At 34.1% G+C, this 21,873-nt stretch overlaps 1 protein-coding gene across 2 annotated transcripts in view; it reads right to left on the bottom strand.

Annotated features, from left to right (window-relative positions):
• LOC126738721 (anoctamin-4) overlaps positions 1 to 21,481 on the bottom strand; it is a 29,754-nt gene extending 8,273 nt beyond the window's left edge. The window contains exons 1-10 of one of the 2 annotated variants that reach the window (XM_050444161.1): positions 21,162 to 21,481; positions 15,166 to 15,461; positions 14,936 to 15,109; positions 11,796 to 11,930; positions 6,926 to 7,102; positions 6,713 to 6,867; positions 6,562 to 6,661; positions 6,401 to 6,508; positions 4,607 to 4,812; positions 4,385 to 4,551 (exon numbers count right to left, since the gene is read on the bottom strand). In XM_050444161.1, coding sequence (XP_050300118.1) covers positions 4,385 to 4,551; positions 4,607 to 4,812; positions 6,401 to 6,508; positions 6,562 to 6,661; positions 6,713 to 6,867; positions 6,926 to 7,102; positions 11,796 to 11,930; positions 14,936 to 15,109; positions 15,166 to 15,461; positions 21,162 to 21,279 — 1,636 coding nt within the window. In that variant the 5' untranslated portion in view covers positions 21,280 to 21,481. Of the gene's footprint in view, positions 1 to 4,384; positions 4,552 to 4,606; positions 4,813 to 6,400; positions 6,509 to 6,561; positions 6,662 to 6,712; positions 6,868 to 6,925; positions 7,103 to 11,795; positions 11,931 to 14,935; positions 15,110 to 15,165; positions 15,462 to 21,161 lie in introns of those variants that run through there. The other variant, XM_050444162.1, reaches the window with a different exon arrangement.
• Between the last annotated feature and the right edge of the window lie 392 nt (positions 21,482 to 21,873).

Below are 21,873 nucleotides of genomic sequence, written 5' to 3'. Positions count from 1 at the left end.
TAAGGAATAATGTCCATTTATTCGTTAATATGCCAAAAGCATTTTCTACAGTAACGCTTGCTCTGGATAATCTCTTATTGAAAGATCTTTTTTCGTCATCTAAATTTGTCGATGGATATGGTCGCATTAAAAAAAATTTTTAATGGATAAGGTTCATCTTCAAATAATACAAAAGGTAATGTAATATTTGAACTCGGAAGGCATTGGGGTTGCGGAGTATTAAATTTGTCAGACATAAGTAATTTATTTAACTTTAAGAAAAAAAAACGTTCCTCCGTCACTCTGCCGTCCTTTTCCTCCAGCCTCAATAGTAACAAATTTATAATCTGCATCAGCCACAGCTTGAAGTACCAGAGAAAAAAATTTTTTATAATTATAGTATTCACTACCACTTTTTGGGGGCTTTTTAATATGAAAGTGCTTGCCATCAATCGCGCCGATGCAGTTAGGAAACTGCCATTTTATTAAAAATTCTTCTGATATCTTTAATAACTGTTTTTTAGTGGGTTGTGGCATATGAATTCCATATTCTTATATTATTACTATATATAGTAATAATATAAGAATAATCATTATTAATAATAGTACGAACTAAGATTAAATTTTTTGTAGCTGATGCCTTGAAGAAAAAATGGAAAAGCCTAAAGCATACATATAGAAAAGAACTTAAGAAAATTCCAATTCCGCGCTCAGGAGATGCTGCCATTAATATTGAAGTTAAGAGGAAATATTTCAAATTTTTGTCTTTTCTTCGAGACGAAATGATAATCACAACTGGAGACAGTAACCTTGAAATTCAAGACGATCATTCAATTCAGGAATCCTTGGACGAAACTGAGAACTCTGAGCTATATACTACTGCCACTGCCAAATCTAATTCCGAACAAGAAAATTCCAGCAATTCCCAGACATTCAGTGAGACTCAACCATCGCCTTCACAATAACAACGTCTGGTGAGCCATCGACATCGAGAGACTCAATTCGGGCATCGGTTTCGTCTCAAGAACCTCGTTCTCTGCCACTGTCTCGTACTCCATCAACAACCTCTGGAACCTTATCTGGAAAATGCAAAACACTCAATGATATACGAGCTGAATACCTAGAAATAGAGAAGAAAAAGAAATTAAGAATTATGGAGTTGGAAATATCTAAAAATAATAACAGTTCGCAAACTGAGCCAAAATCAGATGACTATCATTTTTTAATAAGCTTGCTGCCGCAGATGGAAAAGTTGCCTCCTATTCAAAAGTTACGCTTGCGCAGCAAATTTAATGAAGCTCTATTGGAAGAGGTTGAAACATTAACATACGGATATGGATTGTTATTTTTATAATTTGTTGTTAAAAATTCAGTAGTTTAATAAAGTCATTATATGACACCAGGCTTAATTACTAAACTTAACAGCTAACTTTATTAAAAATATTAAAGCATATTTACTTACCTTTTGTTAAAAATAGTTTTTTCCGTCGGTGTAATATTTCTTGGCCCTTTGATGGTAGATTTTATGGAATCTTCTATATTCTGTAGTATGTAGTCGAAAGTATCTATCCTAATCCTAGTGTACTCAAAAAAATTATTAGGAAACTGCCTAATTGCTTTATAAAGTGTGTGGAATTCACCCAGCTTTGGTCTCTTCTTGTTTACATCGTGGACTCCTGGTTTACAGTTGATTATATCTTGTGACATGAAAGAGCTGCTTTCGAAACAATACAGAGCGATTTTTGATAATGACATTATAAAGAACGCACTTAAAATGTAGAGACAAATATCATACAATATAACCGTTCTTCCTAAGTACCTAACTAATAGGTAAACCACGCATCAAATGTTTTATTTTCGCTCAATTTCGCTGTCCGCCGCGAAAAGCTCGTGGTCTCATTTAAGACGCTCTAAATTGCCGCTGTAGGCTTCTAAACGTTTTAAGCGGGGCGAATTTTTCATGGCCCTCGCATTAGAGCATAATGCTTTTCTCCTTAGTGACGAACTGATATGTTTGGGAGATTTTTAATATCAATATGTTGAATTGTAATAATTCAACCAATTCCTTATTCAATTTTTTAAATACATTTTCCTTGTCCCAAATGGTTGTTAATCCTACGCGTTATTCTGCTAATGTGGCTAGCTTAATAATAATATAATATTATCCTTTATTTGCCAAGAAAATCGTATACAGGACGACAAAGCAACGTCATACAAAGGAGGATCTAGCTCCCATAGGATACATTAATTTTTCTTATCTAGAATTCATACAGGCAATAGCGTTATATAAACAAAATAACAAAATTTAAAATAATTTAATATAATTTTTCGGTTTCCAGATTCCGTTTGACCTTTTGTATTTTCTTATTAGCTTCTCTCTCTCTATTTCCTCCTTTTCCGGTATATCGGTGTACATGGTTGACTTCCTCTTTTTCTTCCTCTTGCGTTTATTTTTCTTGGTGAAGCTTTTCCGAAAGGCCTAACAACTTCTAGTGAAAACGTGTTATTTTGGGTGTTTTCGGAAATTTCACAATTTTTAGGCCCCGAGAAGTTGATGGCGTTGGGTTTTGAAACTCATCTTCTAAGGTTGGTACAGTCAGATTGTTTCCTGGATTTGAACTAGGATGATCATTTGGAGGTTCGGTTGAAGGCAACCTATTGGTAACAGACGTAGATGAGGTAGGATTATCAAATGTATCTTCCAAAGTAGGATCTGTCAGATTCAGATTGTTGCCTGGATCTAAAGCAGGTGAAACTGAAGGTTCGATTGGAGGCAACCTATCTGTGACAAAAAATGGCGAGAAATCTGTCTCCGTAAAAATATCTCTGTTAAAAGGATATATCCCTGTACACTTAAGTCCGGCTTGGATATTGCTTTGTGTAAGAGCTAAGGGCAATGATGTTGCGACAATTCCGGGTAAATCATATATAGACATCGGTTTACCAGGGTGACTACGAATCCAACCATCACAAGCAGAGTTTATTGCTTTCTTAAGAGGACCGAAAACTGTTCTATCGAGGGGCTGACATTTATGCGAGCAGTGGGGTGGGAAAGAAAGCATTACTATTCCATGAGTTTTACAATAGTCTAGAGCTTCTATACTAATATGGGATGAGTTGATGATGATGATGCTACTCACTCTGGATAACCAGAGTAAGTAGCACCTTATGAGCTTGTTAAGAATTTGTGTGCTTTTGAAAGTGTTTTAAAAACAAGACGAACTCTTTTTCTTGCATCCATCCTGACCCGTTTCCAGCCCCAATACACCTTGGCGGACCATCAGGAATAAAATAATCCTGAAACCGCAGTCGAGGAAAAATAAACATGGGCGGAATCGAATTGCCTAGTGCGTTTATTGCCACCGTAACTGTTACGAGTGCACCACGTTCTTGTGAGGTAATTGCACCCACTTGTTTCATGCCTCTTTTTGCTACAATTCGATTTGGTTTCTGAACTGTTGTCACATCAGTTTCGTCTACGTTGTGAATATCCTTTGCTTTAAATTTGTCTCGATCCAAAACTTTGGCAAGATTTTTAAAAAATACAGAAACATTTGCACAATTGAAGCTGGTTGCTCTGGCTAAGCTGGTTGCTTGTGGTGCTCTTATTGATAAGTCACGGTGTCTTGACATAAACCCGGAAAAACAGTCTTCTGCCATGCCGAAACAGATCGGGCAAACCATTGACATATAATAGGAAGAGCACAGGTCCCAAGATTGAGCCCTGAGGCACACCTCTTCCTATAACGTTGATGAAAACGTTGGTCAGCCGGAATGTGTCACACAGACTATTTGTTCTCTTTGCTTTAGATATGAACTGAGTAATTTAGATACTGCACCCCTGATGTCATACCGTTCCAGGATGTCTAGCAGTAAAGAATGGTCAACCGTGTCAAACGCATTACAGTGGCCTTTCGTTCAAGATTCTCCATGATATATTGTATAGCACTATAAATGGCCATTTCCGTCGATCTTTTGGGAACGAATCCGGATTGACTTACGTCAAAGAAAAACAAATTAGTAGTTAATCTAATTACGAATATAAGAAAGTAACGAAACGTGAAACCAAATTTGAGAAGGTTAAGCGGCAGCTAAACATAAAGAGTGGGCGAATAATGCAAAATTGTCTATTGATTATTTTTGCAGTTCAAATGTAGCTGGGCGCTAAAATAAAAGATTCTGTTAAGATAAGACCCTGCCTATTTCAATGAAGTGACCGATTCATATCCCAATAAACCGAGATTTTAGGAATAGGATTCCTGTCGTGTCTCTTATAGATAATTATCAGTTTCTTAGCTAAGGAATATTCTGAAAATTAAATAATCAATAGTAATTAATAAGTTTTAAAGATTACCCAAGCCCAAAATTAAAATACTTGACCTGCTTTGATTGCTGTGCTACTTACCCCATAAACTCATAAAAATTGCAAAAAAAACAGTTGCGGGATTATCAAAGAGATAAGTTAGTTTGGCAAATTTACAACTATCTTTTAGCCTAGTATACGTGCAAGCCTTGTCACATAAAGGACACAAAGTAATGTTTCCTGGACCATTGGCATCACAAATTTCATGCCTATAAACAATTGATTTATAAGAAGCGTGTATTAACTAATTTATATAATACGTACGTTGCTGTGTTATCATCTCCATCCATGGTAAATACCCCATACATAAAACAAAGCGTTCCAACAATAGCAGGGGAAATAAGCATTTTGGTGTAAAACCCCAGCCAGCAAAAGTAGAGCCCTATTTTATCACCGAAGTATTTTCTGACTAAGTTTAGCGGCTGTCTTTTTAACATTTTTCCAAAATTTGCCCATTCCAAGTAGAGTAACTAAAAAGAACATTAACAAGTTTAAAACGATAATTTAGTTCACTAAAGTTTATGTGAAGCTGTATCAAAGTTATGTAAAGCAAATGTACTTCCAAATCTGTTTAGTAAAACCTTTCCTTTAGTTTTCCCAGAGTCTTTGTACTTCAAATGTCCTCCTAATGCACTGGCATGGGTTTTTTCTAGCAACTTCGAAATCTTACGTTTAGGCACAACGATTTGCCTTCTTTCCTCTTTGCCGTCGTGGTCAACCTATTTCGACCGCAAGAGTCCGCCTTCCAAAATTAGGAAGCTCTATTATTCCCCAGATGATTTGACATTGGACTTGAGAACTTTTTCCCAAGTTGGTTTTTTCTTGACCTGCTGAATATGGGTTAACGACCACCTCTTCGCAACGACTTTCCTTAGTTTGGCGGGTGTGGCTTTGATGGGTTTTTTTACGTACTTTATCACATTTCTGCTAATTGCACTCCCTAATCATCTGCTTGACCGATTCCTGAAAATCGTCCTCTTTTGGCTGAATATGATCCTGACCCTTGTTTATATTTTTGGCAGCTCACAATCCAAGGGCCCATGTAATTGAATCTACTGGCTTAGGAGGATTAGGAAGATTCACCATCGCGAAATCCATCCAAGGATGCTTGAACTCTCAAACGTTCCATAATTCTTTTCGGGATATCTGAATATGCCTGTCGAATCAAACGTGCAATGTCAGCTTCTTGTACGGACATTCTAAATTTTGGTATCGATTTTTCAACTGCGTATGGCAGATATGTTTTAGGTGTAAATATGTAATTGACGCTGATAAATATTCCACGATGTAGTACCATCAAACTAAGGCGGTTTATGGCGAACAGTTTTTTGTCACAAACTTCGTTCTTGTTGTTCATTGCTGAAGGTCTAAGAGGCAGCGCATCGATGGTGTTAAAGTTCAATTTTACGATTCGGTTTTGCGATTTTGATCTGTCTAGATACTGAGATTTAGGAGGACCAATAAAAGAATTCGCTTTTCCAGTGACAAAGATTTTTTCAGAATTTCTTCTTTTAATTCCCTTTTCAAATTGGCATTGTTTTCCAAAATTTTGTCTTCAAACTTGACATAATTCTTTCTTAGTGTGGCACAGTTTTCTTTCAGTTTTGCAGATTTTTTCGGCAATTTAGCCTCCAGGTTGACGGAATTTTCTTGCAACTTTGCAGTATTTTCCAGTAATTTATCTTTGAGAATTTTCAATATGTAACCGATCGCTTGCACTGGCAAAAATAAAGTTGTCTGGGCAGTATCGCAGTCTTTCCTCAAGATTCCTTTTTACCTCATCAACTTTTAAATACACCAGCGTTAGCATTTTCACACATTTTAGTTCGATTTACTTTGGTTCACTATTATTTATTTTTCACCAATTCCAGTTCAGACTGATTATAACCGAACACTGTTTAATTATTACTTAAATTTGCATGAAGTAGTTACACTGTCATTACAATTATTATTGATTTTTTTGTTTTTCATACTACCCAATTATACATACATTTACTTAGGGCTTCATTACTAGACAAAAGATATGGTCTCCCCTGTTCACCATTTTTGAATACTTACTCGTCTATCTAATAATACTCCGTTCTTCCCTGTTTCTTCCCATTTGCCTTCATGCAGCGGAAAGCATGCCAGAAAAGTACCGTTGTTTAGTAGTCGTCTGATACCAACCTAATAATATTATTATTTTAGTAATAAGACATTCAAAAAAAAAACACACTCACTTTATCTGTTTCATCAAATTTGACTCTTAAAAGAATTTGCATCACTATCAAACTTCTTTGGGCACTTGAATAAGTCGTAGCTCTATCTTTCACTACAAACCTAAAAAAACCTAGTAAACCTAAATATAAGTCAAACGTATTTAAATCTTACTGTTCCTCTCTATCTCGTCCCTCGGTGGCGTCATAAAATGAAGGCTCTTTCGGAATAAGATCATGATTATATTCAAAATATTCTTTCCATTTTTTATTCCATTTTTCATAGCATGATTGATAGCAACTATTCTGGTTTTGATCCTTTTTGTCGTCCTTTATTATAAAAATTAAATTGAATTTGGTAGGAAATTAGTAAAATCGTTAATCTTACCCACGCTTTAACCGAAATGGTAATAAATCGTTTACAAGGTAATTTTATTCCCATTAGGGCGGCGTATCTGGTTTTTGTTTTCCATGGTAGGTGAATTTTTAAGAACCACGTTTTACCGTCAAATGAGAGGTCTTTATGTTCGAGCTCCAGTTCCAGGCCTTCTTTTACCATATTTTCCTAAAAACGATTCAATATTCGAATTTTATGTGCATGATTTAACAATATCTGGAATAGAGGATAAAATTGAAAAACGTTTTTTACTTAAAAATATTATCTGGATAACTTTATCACTAAAGAAAATCTTAATGATCTTGAAGTTTACTTTAATAGTACTTTGTAATTATTCTATAAGTTAAATTTCTGAGGTTTCGGTGGTATGGCTTTCACCTTTCTCAGGGCGATGACCAAAGAATACCTTTGCTATAACTAGGTAAAACTTGTAAAAAATGTTTGACGTATATACAAAATACGAAAAACGACAACAAAAATCAAACAAATCCATGATCCATGATTGATTTGTTGTATTGGTACCGTCGATATCAAAGTTACATGATAAATAATGTAGCGATTTTACCGTTTGTTAGATAGGAATGAAAGCAAGCAATGCGTGAAAACAGGCAACTGTTTTATTTACATACCTACACTACCAAACACGATCACTTTACTACAATTTATGTCTGGTTTAAATTGCGCGCCAATATTCCGAACTGCACTGCACTAAACTGTCAACAAGTGAGCATCTTTAACCTCTACCCGCTGACAATGTATAGAGTCTTCTGGATAGGTTCTTTTTAATAGAACATTTGCATTTCTATGGATTCTCCATACTTGGTATTCAGTGTCAAAGTCAAACTTCTGTAGCCTCTCTATGCATTTTGCTACTTGACTCTTTGGACTTTTAAAATGAAGGAGCCATTTTAGAGTTGCATGGTCAGTTTGCAGCAGGAAGTTTCTCTCACAGAGGTACTTGTAGAAGTGCTCCATCGCTTTAACAACAGCTAGAAACTATCGGCATAGTTAGGCTCTGGCTTGGTCAGCGTCTTACTGAAATATTCTGCTAAAACTTCCTCTGCCTAAATTTCCTTTAGTTCGGGGATAGCTCAGGGTGTTGCGCTTGTCAGAACCTTTTTTAGGTGATCGAAGGCTTCTTGACAGTCTTAAAACGAATGGATTTTTCGTTCCTCATCTGTCAAGGTGGCCAATGATTTTGCGATGTTGGCAAATCTCTCCATATAGCGTCGGTAGTAAGTGCATAATCCCAAGACGCTGCGTAGCTCATGCTTTTCTTTGGGAACTGGCCAATCTAGACCTGTGCCTTGTCAACCGCATAACTGGAAATGACTTGACCCAATACTACACAGCTTTTTAAAACAGATGACAATTATTTGAACTTGAAAAAATTTTTGACGTACGTACAAAATACGAAAAACGACAGCAAAAATAAAACAATAAAATCAACCAAATCCATGATCCATGATTAATTTGTTACATTAGTACAGTCAATATCAAAGTTACATATTGTATACATAGCGAATTTAGCGTTTGTTAGATAGGAATTAAAACAAGCAATGCGCGAATTAAAATCTTAATTCAAAATGAAATTATTCCTTTCATCGTGAATACACTCTTTAACCAATCATTTCAGTTACCTACATCTCTGTGAATCTTTATCATAGTTTTTAAATAAGTGTTAATTATTTAAAAGTTTTAACTGGATTGTGAATTGAAAATATTTACAATACATTACAATCAAATTTAGAGAATCGAAACAATAATATCTTTGGCTGTGGTGAGAAAACTAGAACCGACAACACAGTTCGAATAATCTTATACAACTATAGATATCCGTACAAGGAACCTGTAAGTCAGTAGCAATGTAATTAATGTGAATGTTTTTCTTGTATTTCTAAATTAAGTAAAAGTAACAACTATCATTTTGTCAGGTGAGCTGTAGGAATCCTCTTTCCTAATAAATACTTGGCAATCCTAGCAAAACCGAAATATATCTGCAAGTTATAAAAAAAGCACTCAAAGTATAAATCCATTGAAAATAAGCAGACTTTATTTTTGAAATATAAAAAATGGTTAAAAGTGTTAGAATTAATTAAAATATTAAAAAAACAAATATTTAAAAGGAATTAAACATATTGAATGTTATTATTACAGTTATTATATTAGTTACAGGCAACGAACGATTTACACACCTACACTACCAAACACGATCACTTTACTACAATTTATGTCTGATTTAAATTGCGCGTCAATATTCCGAACTGCACTGCACTGAACTGTCAACTTAATAAGTGAGCATCTTTACCCTCTACCCGCTGACAATGTATAGAGACTTCTGGATAGATTCTTTTTAATAGAACATTTGCATTTCTATGGATTCTCCATGCTTGGTATTCAGTGTCAAAGTCAAACTTCTGTAGCCTCTCTATGCATTTTGCTACTTGACTCTTTGGACTTTTAAAATAAAGGAGCCATTTTAGAGTTGCATGGTCAGTTTGCAGCAGGAAGTTTCTCTCATAGAGGTACTTGTAGAAGTGCTCCATCGCTTTAACAACAGCTAGAAACTATCGGCATAGTTAGGCTCTGGCTTGGTCAGCGTCTTACTGAAATATTCTGCTAAAACTTCCTCTGCCTAAATTTCCTTCAGGTCGGGGATAGCTCAGGGTGTTGCGCTTGTCAGAACCTCTTTTAGGTGATCGAAGGTTTCTTGACAGTCTTAAAACGAATGGATTTTTCGTTCTTCATCTATCAAGGTGGCCAATGATTTTGCGATGTTGGCAAATCTCTCCATATAGCGTCGGTAGTAAGTGCATAATCCCAAGACGCTGCGTAGCTCATGCTTTTCTTTGAGAACTGGCCAATCTAGACCTGTGCCTTGTCAACTGCATAACTGGAAATGACTTGACCCAATACTACACAGCTTTATGAAACATATGACAATTATTTGAACTTAATTTTAATTTAATACTTCGTAGCCTCTTCAGGAACACTTCTGTTAGATTTTTCATGTCTTCAAACAATTTTTCTAATACTATAATGTCATCAACGTAAGTCTGGAGAGTTTTTCAGGGCAGTCCTTCTAAAATTATTTCCATCAGCCTTTCAAACACAGTCCAAATCGTATCACGGTAAATTGCCATAATACATCACCTACCATTAAAGCCGTCTTTTTCCGATCTTTAGGGGCCAACTCCATTGGCTCTCGCACCGTATTTATTTACTACTATTTAAATATCGCGCCAATATTCCGAACTGCACTGCAACTGTCAACTGTCTCAAAGTGTCGACGCGGCTCCTTATATACTCGGCAGAACACTGTCCGGAAGATTCGCTGACGTTCCATGCGTCCCCAGAGATGTTGTGATGTGTGCCGAATGTGTTTTAGACGAATTTCGTCCCACCATCTTTTTTAATTTTTTTCGTATTTTTACTTCCAAATAAATTACTAATTTATGACGAATTTAAATATATAAATGCTAAACAACCGTTTTATTGTGCGTAGCCGAATTTATTGATTAAGAGAAAGTGACAGTTTTTGCAAATGCCAAAGGAATGATGTTTCTTCTTTAGAAATGAAGATAGCTGTGCTAAATGAAGTTCAGTTGCCAATACTGGTTCAAATAACTCTACTTAATGTCAGATGTAGTATTCATACAATTCATACGTTAACTTCAGCGTGCTTCAGAATATTTGATTTGAATTTTTTTGTCCCTTTTTATTAAAACCTTGGGCAAAGACGGTAAATTTGTATACTTTTTTGTACATAAATAAAACATTTGTGATACATTTTAATGGGGATAAATTCATTACTATAGTAGCGTCATGGTGTGAACATATTTTAAAATAAATTTGAATTTATGACATGAATTTATCTATTTAAGCTGTTTTTGTAAAAAAAACTCTCAATTGTCATTCAATATTGAGGGACAATGTACGCCAATTAATAGATTGAAGATCATGGAGATCTATAATATGAAGTCATGGAAATATTTACGATGGTTCAATCTAATTTTATTTAGTTTTTCGCTTTGAAAATTTTAAAATAGCTTGCTTTATTAGTTGGAATAAAAATATTAAAGAACTATAGAAATATGCATGTTTAGTAACCGCTAAATGTAATATAATTGATCAACATAAAATTTTTCCAGGCAAAACTAGAAAAAAAATTAACGGGTGCGTTGCCTTCTACTAGTGGCATACAAACTGTTTAAGAATTTAGATTCTTAAAATGTTTATGAAAGACGAATGAGTCACCCTATATATTATTACTCCTAAAAACCATAATTGCTATTTATGTGCTTAGAATTTCTTTTTTCCATTCAACACTTTGATAGAAATGAGTCTGCTCTTAAATTTCTGGGTATCAATCCTGTGACACTTCCACAATAATTCTCTCAGTATCAAGAACGATGTGGGTCGTTTCTTCACTGTCAGACATGATTTTTTTATTAATATCAAATATTTCACACCCAAAATTAAATATGTTATATATGTACGAGAGACTCGTACATGTTATATATGTACGAGTCGGTATGCTTCATTCAAAACAGCGATAGTCGCGTTGCTCCTCAAATAGGACTGGTTCTATTATTTAGTCGCAGCGATTATTTTGTCGCAGAATGCGTGCATGTTTATTAAACTGTTAATGCTTTTTAGCGACTAAAAGTCGCACTATAATAAATCGCTAGTGAGCGCTTAGCCTTATACTGTTAATGCTTCGTTTTAGCGACTAAAAGTCGCACGATAATAAATCGCTAGTACGCGCTTAGCCTTAAACTTTTGATCTGGCCAGCATTATATACTATATTATACCTATTAACACGAAATAATACGATGTTACGATGGTATTTATTCCTACCTGAAACATTTTCCTGCTCTCCCTTTTTCTTGCTTCAGCTTCAGTCATTACTCCAAGCTCTTCTTCTTCATAAACCAACACCATATCAATTTTTCGTCTGCCATCTCGAAAATATAAAGTGTCTGGATCCGAAATCTGAAACAATTCATTAATCTATGAATAGCAGTAGAAATAAAAGTGGACCACAGCAACACAAACACGCGCTGTTATCGATCTTGTAGATACGACGTAAAACAGGAAGATACAAAAAAATAGATAACAATAATAGGGTCAATAAAATTACCTTATGAATGTTTTTTAGTCAACAAGTGATTTAAAAAGTGAATAAAATAATATTCTTCTTTCCTGGATCTTTTTTGATTCCAAGCATTCCTATGCCAGAAACTTTGGAATATCTCTTGGAAAGAAGTGGTTTTGATAGGATACGAGAAATAATTAAATTAACAGAACTATATATGACCACATAATTTTCAAAATAATATTTCATATTATGAACAACTTGATGGTATGGCCATAGCTAGTTTGGTTAAGACATCCTAATGATATATTAGCCGTGTTCGATAAAAGCAAATGCGATAGTAGTGATTATGTCGCTCAATAACTGTTTTCCATATATTAAATTTAAATACATAAAACTCGCCATTTTAACCGTTATTTTCAACATAAAATGGTTACCATGCTTTCTTAGTACATCGTTTAGTCTCATTTAATATAAGAAGTGATTAACTTTATTAAATCTGTCACTTCGCTAAGTAGTAACAGCTACGGTTGACAATAGAATTATTGATAAGCTGATTAGAAGACACAAGTTTAAACTTAATCTTAAAAATTCCACCACATTTCGATAAGATGAAAATAACCAAACTTTCGTTGCTATACTATAAGATCCTATTTTAACAAATGGCTTTGATAGGGTTTTTAAAGAGTTAAGTCTAAGAATAAACTATCAAAATTCGGCCAAGTTAAGGAATCTTTTAAGAATCCCAAAGGTAATGAAGAACAATAAAAAATGCAGGATCTATGAGATTAATAGTAATGATTGTGATAAGAAATACATAGGGCGAACAAGGAGATCAATTACTGTCAGACTTGAAGAACGTGTAGCTCAATATGGAATGGTTAAAAAGTCAAGTTTGGCTGAACGTGTTTAAAATTCTGGCCCCTTTGTAGGTCAAATTCCTTATAGTCAATTGTATAATTTAGTTGGTGCTTTATTTTTTTTAGCCATGTTTCATTAGATTTTCCGATCTACTAGTTATATTAAAGACTTGCAGTCGATTGGGATGAAGGTCTGTGAAACTAGGATTTGTGATCAAGCTAGTAACAGTTAATTATTGAGATAACTGGCAATAAGCCAACTCCAGCATATCACTTTGTCGTTAATGGGCAGCCTATTTCTACTATCTTTAATGTACCAAATTGCTTAAGAACATCAAAAATGGACTAATTAAAAACGAAATTGAATTTATCAAAGGAAAGTTTGCGTCAAGGAAATACGTGAATCAAGCTTTTTTAGTTGACAATATAATAAACTTTGTTCATACAAATTTTATATAAAGTTCTTTTAAGTTGTACAAACATATATAGCATATACCCAGTCAATGTATCTTTTGGAATCAAAAACCTTAATACCAATTAAACCGTATAATAGTTAAAATTCAAATTTGGCGCCGGATTTGATCACGTTTTCTTTCAAAAGTGATTGGTTAAACGGGTTGTCAATGGAGCTATACGGCTTATAAATGTCAAAATTTGTTCGAATTATTATACCTTCAGTAGAGGGCGCTTCACATCATAAGATTCTTGATTTCTTGCCGTTAATAAGACAATTCCACATTTCTCTACATTTGTGTGTTTTACAATCCAGGGTTACTCAAAAGTCGGGCATAAAATTCATATTTCTTAAACGGTTTAATTTTTTATCAAAACAGTGGAACTCGGGAAGCACTTTTATAGGTTAGCGACCTCTTTAGTCTATTTCAGACCTTGCTGCTCAAATCTTTGAGAAGGGTAAAATACTCCTAAAAAATTAAATGAAATAACGGTTCGAGTGATCATGAAAGGGTATGTTCTATAGAATAGGTCGTTCTTTAAATCAGTTGTTTTTGAGAAATATACGTCGGAATAATTTTGACAGTATATTTCGTAAAAATCAAAGTTACCAAAGTATTCAGATAATTTTTCTAGATTTGACTTATTAAATAACTTATAACATAAAACTTTTATACCCCAAAGTAGTTAAGCAAATAAACGATATAATGAATTATGAAAATGTTAAACTAATAAAAAATTAACAGTGAACAAAATGTCCAACCAATGTATTAATCGCCCCGCTGACCTACTTCTTTGGTTTAACATAAATAGTTAATGCAAAGTATAATATGGCCGTAAGCACGACCGATTATTTGTTAATGAGCAGCTTTTAAATTCTCTTAGTGAATTATTGATTATCCTCATTTTTTATATTACTTTTATAGGACTTCAGTTGGTACACGTAAGATTTTACTAAAAATTTAATTTTGTACAAGCAAATAAATACCTATGATTTTTCTTTAAAGGTTAAAGATACACCGCTGTATATTTCCCATAAATACTATATAAGGGAGATATTACTTAAAAAATCCTTGCTGTCTTATAAATCCTCGCTGATTTAAACCTGAAATCGGTCGATTTTCAATCAACGGCTGTCCTTACAACAAACATTTTTACTTATCGTCTTATTAGTGGGACTGGCGATATTAAATGGCCTCCTAGGTCTCCAGATTTGTCTCTAAATGAGTTTTTCTTTTAGGGTTATCATAAAGAGGCCATTTATAAACCAAAATTTAGTAGGCCAACAAAAAGTCTGTTTGACCCTTTTATTTAAAAAAATCATTTAATTTTTTTTTAGTATTTAATTTTTTTTACTTTTATGGGTAGGACCAGGATGGATATAATACATTCTGGAAAAATAGAAAGATAGGTATAACCAGCCAAAAAGATATCACAGATATTGTTAGTATGATGTGTTAATTACCTATGTTTTTACTTCAAAATTTGCTCCTACTGAATGATATATGTTTTTTAAATTTACTGCCATATTAGAAATATTTAACTACATTTTTATTCTCCTTTTAATTCATTTATTTAAGATCTGTTACCTGTGTTTTTTCTGCATCCGGAGTTGGAAGCTGAAACGGTACAGTAATTTCTTCCTGTGTCGAGTCTTGCACTAAAGATGGAAGAGGTGTACCTGGCAGTGTGATATTTTCTTCCGAATTTAGTTGGGCTCCAAAAGCATCTTTTATGCATGTGAACCTCGACAACTGCTTGGGCTAAACAATATTATTATAATCAAAAAAAATTACTCTGCCCTTTATCAATGCCTTACCCTATCAACATTGTCCGAATGTTGCCAACTTCCTCTTCTATAAGTCGTATACTTTGGACTCTCTTCAATATCTCCAAGCCCGTCGTGGTCAAAGCTAGGGCTCCTGTTTCGTCTTGAAATGTTTACAAGCGATTTTGATCTAGTTTTTGTCGTTTGTCCGATAAAATCAATAGAGGTGGAGTCCAATTGATGAGGATGTGGAGTCGGTTCTCGTTTTAATTTGCTTTCTAATGGTTTTGGGTCTATGGGCAAATTAATGCTTTTTACGCTATCGTGGCTTGCTCTTCGTGAAGATCCTATAAATTACACATATTAAACTGATCTAGGGGATAAATTGTGTATATTATTTATTAAATTTTTCTTCCAACATTACTACTTATCATATTCATCATACAGGGTGTTTCAGAACTATTGGATCAAGCTTCTGGGGGTTGCTCAGTGCAACAGTAGAATCCATTTGAGTATAGGGACCCATGTCCGGAAATGTGTCACTACGCCACAAGACGCGTTTAAATTTAGAAAAAATATTAATTACCTAAATAGGATCTGGTGCATTTATTTTTACCTTTTGTATATGATACCATCACAACAATTGTTCAAAATGTCTTCGTCCAACCTCAATACACCGATTTAAATGCAGCACATGATTTCGGCGGACTACACTAAAAATTTGATCCTCGTTTTGAATGATTTCAAATACTGCTGTTATTCGTCCAATTAAGTCTAGCTCTGATTCTACTGGAGTTTCGTAGACTAAAGACTTTAAATGTCCCCACAAGAAAAAATCGAGCGACGTTAAATCGGGTGACCTAGGAGGCCAAGAAACTGCTCTACCTCTGGCAATCCAACGGTGCCCAAACCGCTGAGCCAAATACTCGCGTACTTGTACAGCAAAGTGAGCCGGCGCTCCATCATGCTGAAACCACATTTGCTGTCTAACGTTTAGTGGAACATTTTTAAGGAGTTCTGGGAGAACTTCCTCCAAGAAACGCAGATAAATAGGTCCTGTTAACCGTTCCGGTAGAAGGTATGGCCCAATTAAATAATCATCAACAATGCCTGCCCATACGTTGACAGACCCACGATTCTGATGTTTTCTTGGAAAAATTGCATAAGGATTTTCTTTGTCCCAAACATGGCTATTCCTACTATTAAAAATACCGTCTCTTGTGAAAGAAGCTACATCGGTCCACAAAACATATCATAAAAAATTTGGTTGTGCAACGATGTGATCCAGAAGCCATCGACAAAATTGAACTCTAGGATGATAATCGGCTGCAGTCATACCTTGAACTTTCTGGAAGTGGTAAGGATGGAGTTGTTGCTCGTGTAGTACCCGCCAGACAAAAGCGTTACTCGTATTCATATTCTTAGCGACGTCACATGTGCTATTTGATGGTTCATCGGGAACTCGCTGAAGCACCTCTTCTTTAAATTCGACCCTTCTTACGGTTCGAGCAACACCATTATCATGCATCTTGGTCTTAAACATGCCTGTCTCAGCGAGCCGCCGATGAACCGCAATAAACTTTTTGTATCCAGGATGCTGTCGTTCGGGATAACGTTCATGATACAATCGCGATGCTGCTCGTGCATTGCAGTTTGTTGCTCCGTATGCCAAAGGCATATCTGCCAATTCTTAATTGGTAAAGTTTTCCATTAGCAATAAATGTTTAAAAATTGTAAGCTATAAAATTTTTAAACATGACATTGAGAATTGACATTGATAAGCGTTGATTTTAAACAATTGTTGTTATGATATCATGTACAAAAGGGAAAAATAAATGCAGCAGATCCTATTTAGGTAATTAATGTTTTTTATAAATTTTAACGCGTCTTAGGACCGTAATGGCGTAGTTACGCATTTCCGGACATGGGTTCCTATACCCAAATGGATTCTTCTGTTGCACTGAACAACCCCCAGAAGTTTGATCCCATAGTTCTGAAACACCCTGTATTAACTTATTATTGATAGTAAATAAATAGTTTAAATTTTTGAAAGCCTATTAGATAAACTGAAAAATGTATTTAGTATAATTTTTGCTGTTAGTGTATTGAGAATTTGTTGCGTGTGTAATATAGTCAACATGCAAAGGCGACTTCTTAATCGTAAAATACATTTACAAGCTGTTGGTATATATGGTGACGTTCGTAGTGTCGGAAGTTGATCAGAAATTGTAAATTCTATCAAGAGCACTATAGGCAGAGTTTTGAAGAGACAGGTGATGTAAGAGAAAGCTATGCTAGTCGGACAAGAGCAACACAACGTATACATTTTAGGTATATTCGCCTTTAGACTTAAAAATACTCATGGCGTTAGTGCCCCGCTTACGAAATAATAGATTTTACGACATCGTCCTATTAGAGCTTCAGTACTATCCTGTGGAAATCACGCAAATAGCCAAGGACCTGAATGGGCATAAATCCGATAGATCAAAGTTTAGTTTACGTCCTAATGCATGAGGTGAATGCTAAGAGGTTATCGAAGATTTATCAACGCATCTCGTTTACAAAGTATTTCAGAAGTTGACAGTTACCAATGCAAAACTTTGATGGCTTAAGTTAGATTTTCAAAACATTTTCAAACCAAGCTTGTATTCCTAATCGAAAATAGTCAACTAATTTATTTACACACTTCACTACAAAAACACGACCACTCCCGACTACTAAACTACAACTGTTTAAGTTTCGCGACAATATGCCGAACTTTACTTCACTGAACTGACAACTATCGGCGATGCGGTCCTCATATACTCGACGCTGTACCAGAAGATTCCCTGTAATGTTCGAGACGTCGTGCGGTGTACCACTTGTGTTCCGGAATGATGAAGAATTAGCTGGTTTCTTAGTATTTACAATATCGTTACAATATTAAAATTGCTATCATGATAAACTAAAAGTTTATGTGTGAAATTGTATAAATGATATCTCCAGCTATTTTCAATACGAATCCATTTCAAATCAATCATTTTCACATTTGAGATATGAATATCATGTTTTTTAAGTCAAAAGAGCACAGGTATTCTGCATGACCTGTATCATATTTTTATGAAGCATATCATGGCAAACATAGTATGAGTTAGTATAAACTAAAATAGTAAAATACTGAAAGGCAAGCGAAACGATTTTCAACCTAGAAAATGACCTTCATCTCAACTGTTCTACATGCTCGCTAAATCATAATTGAAAATCAATACAAACACCCAGATTGCGAGAGAGATCGACCAATTGCAGCTTTGTATTGGGTATGTAATAACGTCAATTTTATTTCCAAAAGCCATTAACTTCGATTTTATTGAATTTAATGATGTTCATGAGATAACTCGCATAATTTTTTAAGCTCTTCATTTAAAAAGTCAGAGGCATCAGCAAGTATATCAAATTTAAAAAATATGTGTGGTTGAGTGTCATCAATATAAGACATGACAAATGGTGTTTTCCAAAGGGCGTTAGAATATCGGAACTGTAAATGTAAAGTGATTATATTTTAATCAAATAATAATCATGAATTTGTTTAGACACAAGCTTTTTAACGATTTTTGATGCTGCTGACAAAATACTGATGATATGCATATCAGAAGAATCTTCAATAGAAACAACTACAGAATTAGCTTAAAAGAGAATTTACTAATTGCATTGAAAAAATTATAATTATAAAAATTTATTTTATTATTAGCAGCACTCGTCTGACATATTTATATTGAAATCACAAATTTATAAGATTCCTCCTTAAGATCAACCTTGTCCGAAATTTGTTGGAACACTTGGCAAGCATGATCTCATACCTAAATTGATAATAACCGAGATACAGGATGTTAAAGTTTTACATCCTGTATCATGATTTCCTAATAATTCATACAAAAACAAACATATCAGCACAAAATTTGATAATAGAGGGTCAAAGAATCGCCTATAAGTCCTTTCATATGTAATTTAGGGCAAAAAATAGTATCCCCCATTACTGCTAATTAAGGTCGATTCACACATTCGCAGTGACGTTGCCGGTCACGTCAACGTGGTTTCACCAGGCGTAAACTCACAGTGATTTCTATTCCCATTGGTCAGTATTTCATCAGAGAAATCTGTTCGGATGAAGAACTTTTCCAGAAAATCGAATTCAATGTCAATTTATGTGTAATTCCTAGAGGGTGCTCTCGGCGAATCTCTGACTGGATAAGAACGTGTACAACTTTTTCGTGCCTTAGTTTACATGGATTTTTCATAGAAATCTTAAAATTTCCATCAATATTACTTAAGAAAGAAATGGTATACCTTTGTCGAATAGCTCTGAGCAACCGTTTTGAGATATTAATTTTTAAATTTTCAATGCTTCCATTTTTTATTTTGCTCGTTTGATGAATAGCATGGAAATAAAGTGTCCAGCATAGTCATGCGTTGTAAAGACATGATGACTTAATTTAATTGTCAAATATGGGTTTAATATAATCATTTATTACAAAATAAATAATAATATTTATTATTATATGATTACATACAAGAATATGGAACAAGAGCAAAACGGTAATATCAACAGCAATGGAGATATATTATCTTACTCTGCCTGATCTATTAAACAATATGTCTCGAAATAACTCTGCTGCATTCTGGATTTTTCTTCCATAGCTCTTCCCGTAATAAACAACTAATTTCATGTACCTCCGAGAGGGCAAAGTGAAGGGGGTTAAAATCAGGGCTTCGAGGCGGCCAAGGCATTTTATTACTATCATGACCGATCTAGCGGTTAGGATATTCTTGATCAAGATATTCCCTGACAGGTCTGTAAAAGTGACCATTCCGCATGAAAACCATGCGTCCCTTGAAGATCTTCCAAAAGCTCGATCAGCTTATTTCGTAAAAAATCTAGATAAAGTTCGGCGTTTAACTTTGGTGGTAACTCTGTTGTTTCCACAAAGTAATTACCAATAATAGAAAACCAAACATTTTGAATTAATGCTGAATGTGACATTCTGTGTTCAAATTAGGGTTCTCAATATCCCAAACATATTCATTTCTGCAATTAAGAGAACCAAAAACATATCAAGTTTTTTTCTGAAGGAGCGAATTTGACGCAGAAAATACAGCAAAACCTTCAACGCTTTAAGTAGGGCTCTCATTCTCCATTTTTTTTCAAATTCTTTTTTATTCCTTTTTAATCTGGTCACAGTTACCAATTTAAATAGTTTATAATTTGTTTTCCAAATAATACAAATACACTAAATTAATAATCCTTATACGTCGATGAACTTTCAGGCCTAAATTGTTTACCTATTGCTGTCAGTGATGTGATTGTGTTTATTGTTTTAATTATAAGACAGTCTATTAGATTTTGTAGAATCCTGTATTTCATTTTGTATTTAACACAATGGAAATAGCAATGGGGGTTAAATGATCTCTCTAACCAGCAACGTTGCGGCTTCAAAGGAGTTCAAAGTAGATAATAAGGGTAATATTCTGCATACATTTTTTAACATTCACACATGCGTTTTTTTACTAAGAGACAAATTTGGTTTAAGAGCTACGTTATACTCTCAAGCTTTATCGAGTTACATATCTATGAATTTTTACTACACAATGTTATCAGAGCTTTGTCTAAACAAATTTTTCTGTATAAACCAAGCTATATAATACTATTTAACGGTAAAACTCAATTGCTGATGAGTTATAGTATATAAATAGTGGTAAGCAACTAAATCTCTTATACTAAATATTGATTATTAAGTGGTAAGGAAGTTTTGTTAATATTATTATTTAAATATTTCCTTAGTATATTTTAAATCTTTTTTTACTTAATTTAATCAGTAATATTTTTCTTATTTTATGAGCTAATTCAAGTAACCTTTTTAATATTAACTAAATCAAAGTCAATTAAATATCTATTTTCCTTTTATTTGTTTATATCAATATTTTAAAGTTAAGGTTGCAAATACTAAATAGTCTAATATGGTTGATTGTGATAAATAGAAGTCATTAAACTATAAAAAATTAAGACAACTTACCTCCAGATACCGATAAAGTTTCATTTTCGATAAACATCTTATTGTATTCTTTACCATTTGGATAACCATTATATTCCATCTTGTGATTATGATAATTTATTAACGTCAGCAAGGTCATAAGGGAATTTATTTTCTGTTTGGTGCAAGTTAAAAATTTTAAAAAATACTTAGCGTTATATCTTTTTTACAAGTAGAATAAATCCACATCTGCACCGAAAAAATAATTTAACATAAAGTATATCATGTCTTTTCCCGCGAATTTTTAAAACACTTTTTTCATATCTGTCAATTTATTATTAAAAATGTGTAGTCGCGCTCGTTCGCGGAGTGACTGTCCATTTTTCGACCCTTAAAACTAATACGGTTAACGTAAATCAAATGTATTGGACAATTGATTCTAACGAGGTATAACAAAATGGACTATAATGTTTATATAAATTATTTAATTAGAGTTATGAATTTTAAACGGTGTTATTTCTTTTGTTCTTTTGGAATGACGTCAAATTTTCGAGATAGTAGATCTATTGTCAGGAACAAACTGATTGGCTTACATGAAAGTCAAATTGTAAAACTAGAGGATTTACTTTTGAATGTTTCAGCTTGAAGTGAAGCAGTACCTTCACTTCTCTAGTAGCAGAGGAAGGTTTTGTAAGGATAGATCTGGTTGCTGTAGACATCTAGTGCATTAACCACAGATTAAGCTTTCACATTA

The sequence above is a fragment of the Anthonomus grandis genome, chromosome 7, assembly GCF_022605725.1.
Source record: "Anthonomus grandis grandis chromosome 7, icAntGran1.3, whole genome shotgun sequence".
NCBI classification, from domain to species: domain Eukaryota; kingdom Metazoa; phylum Arthropoda; class Insecta; order Coleoptera; family Curculionidae; genus Anthonomus; species Anthonomus grandis.
This window is presented reverse-complemented; position numbering and strand designations above follow the sequence as displayed.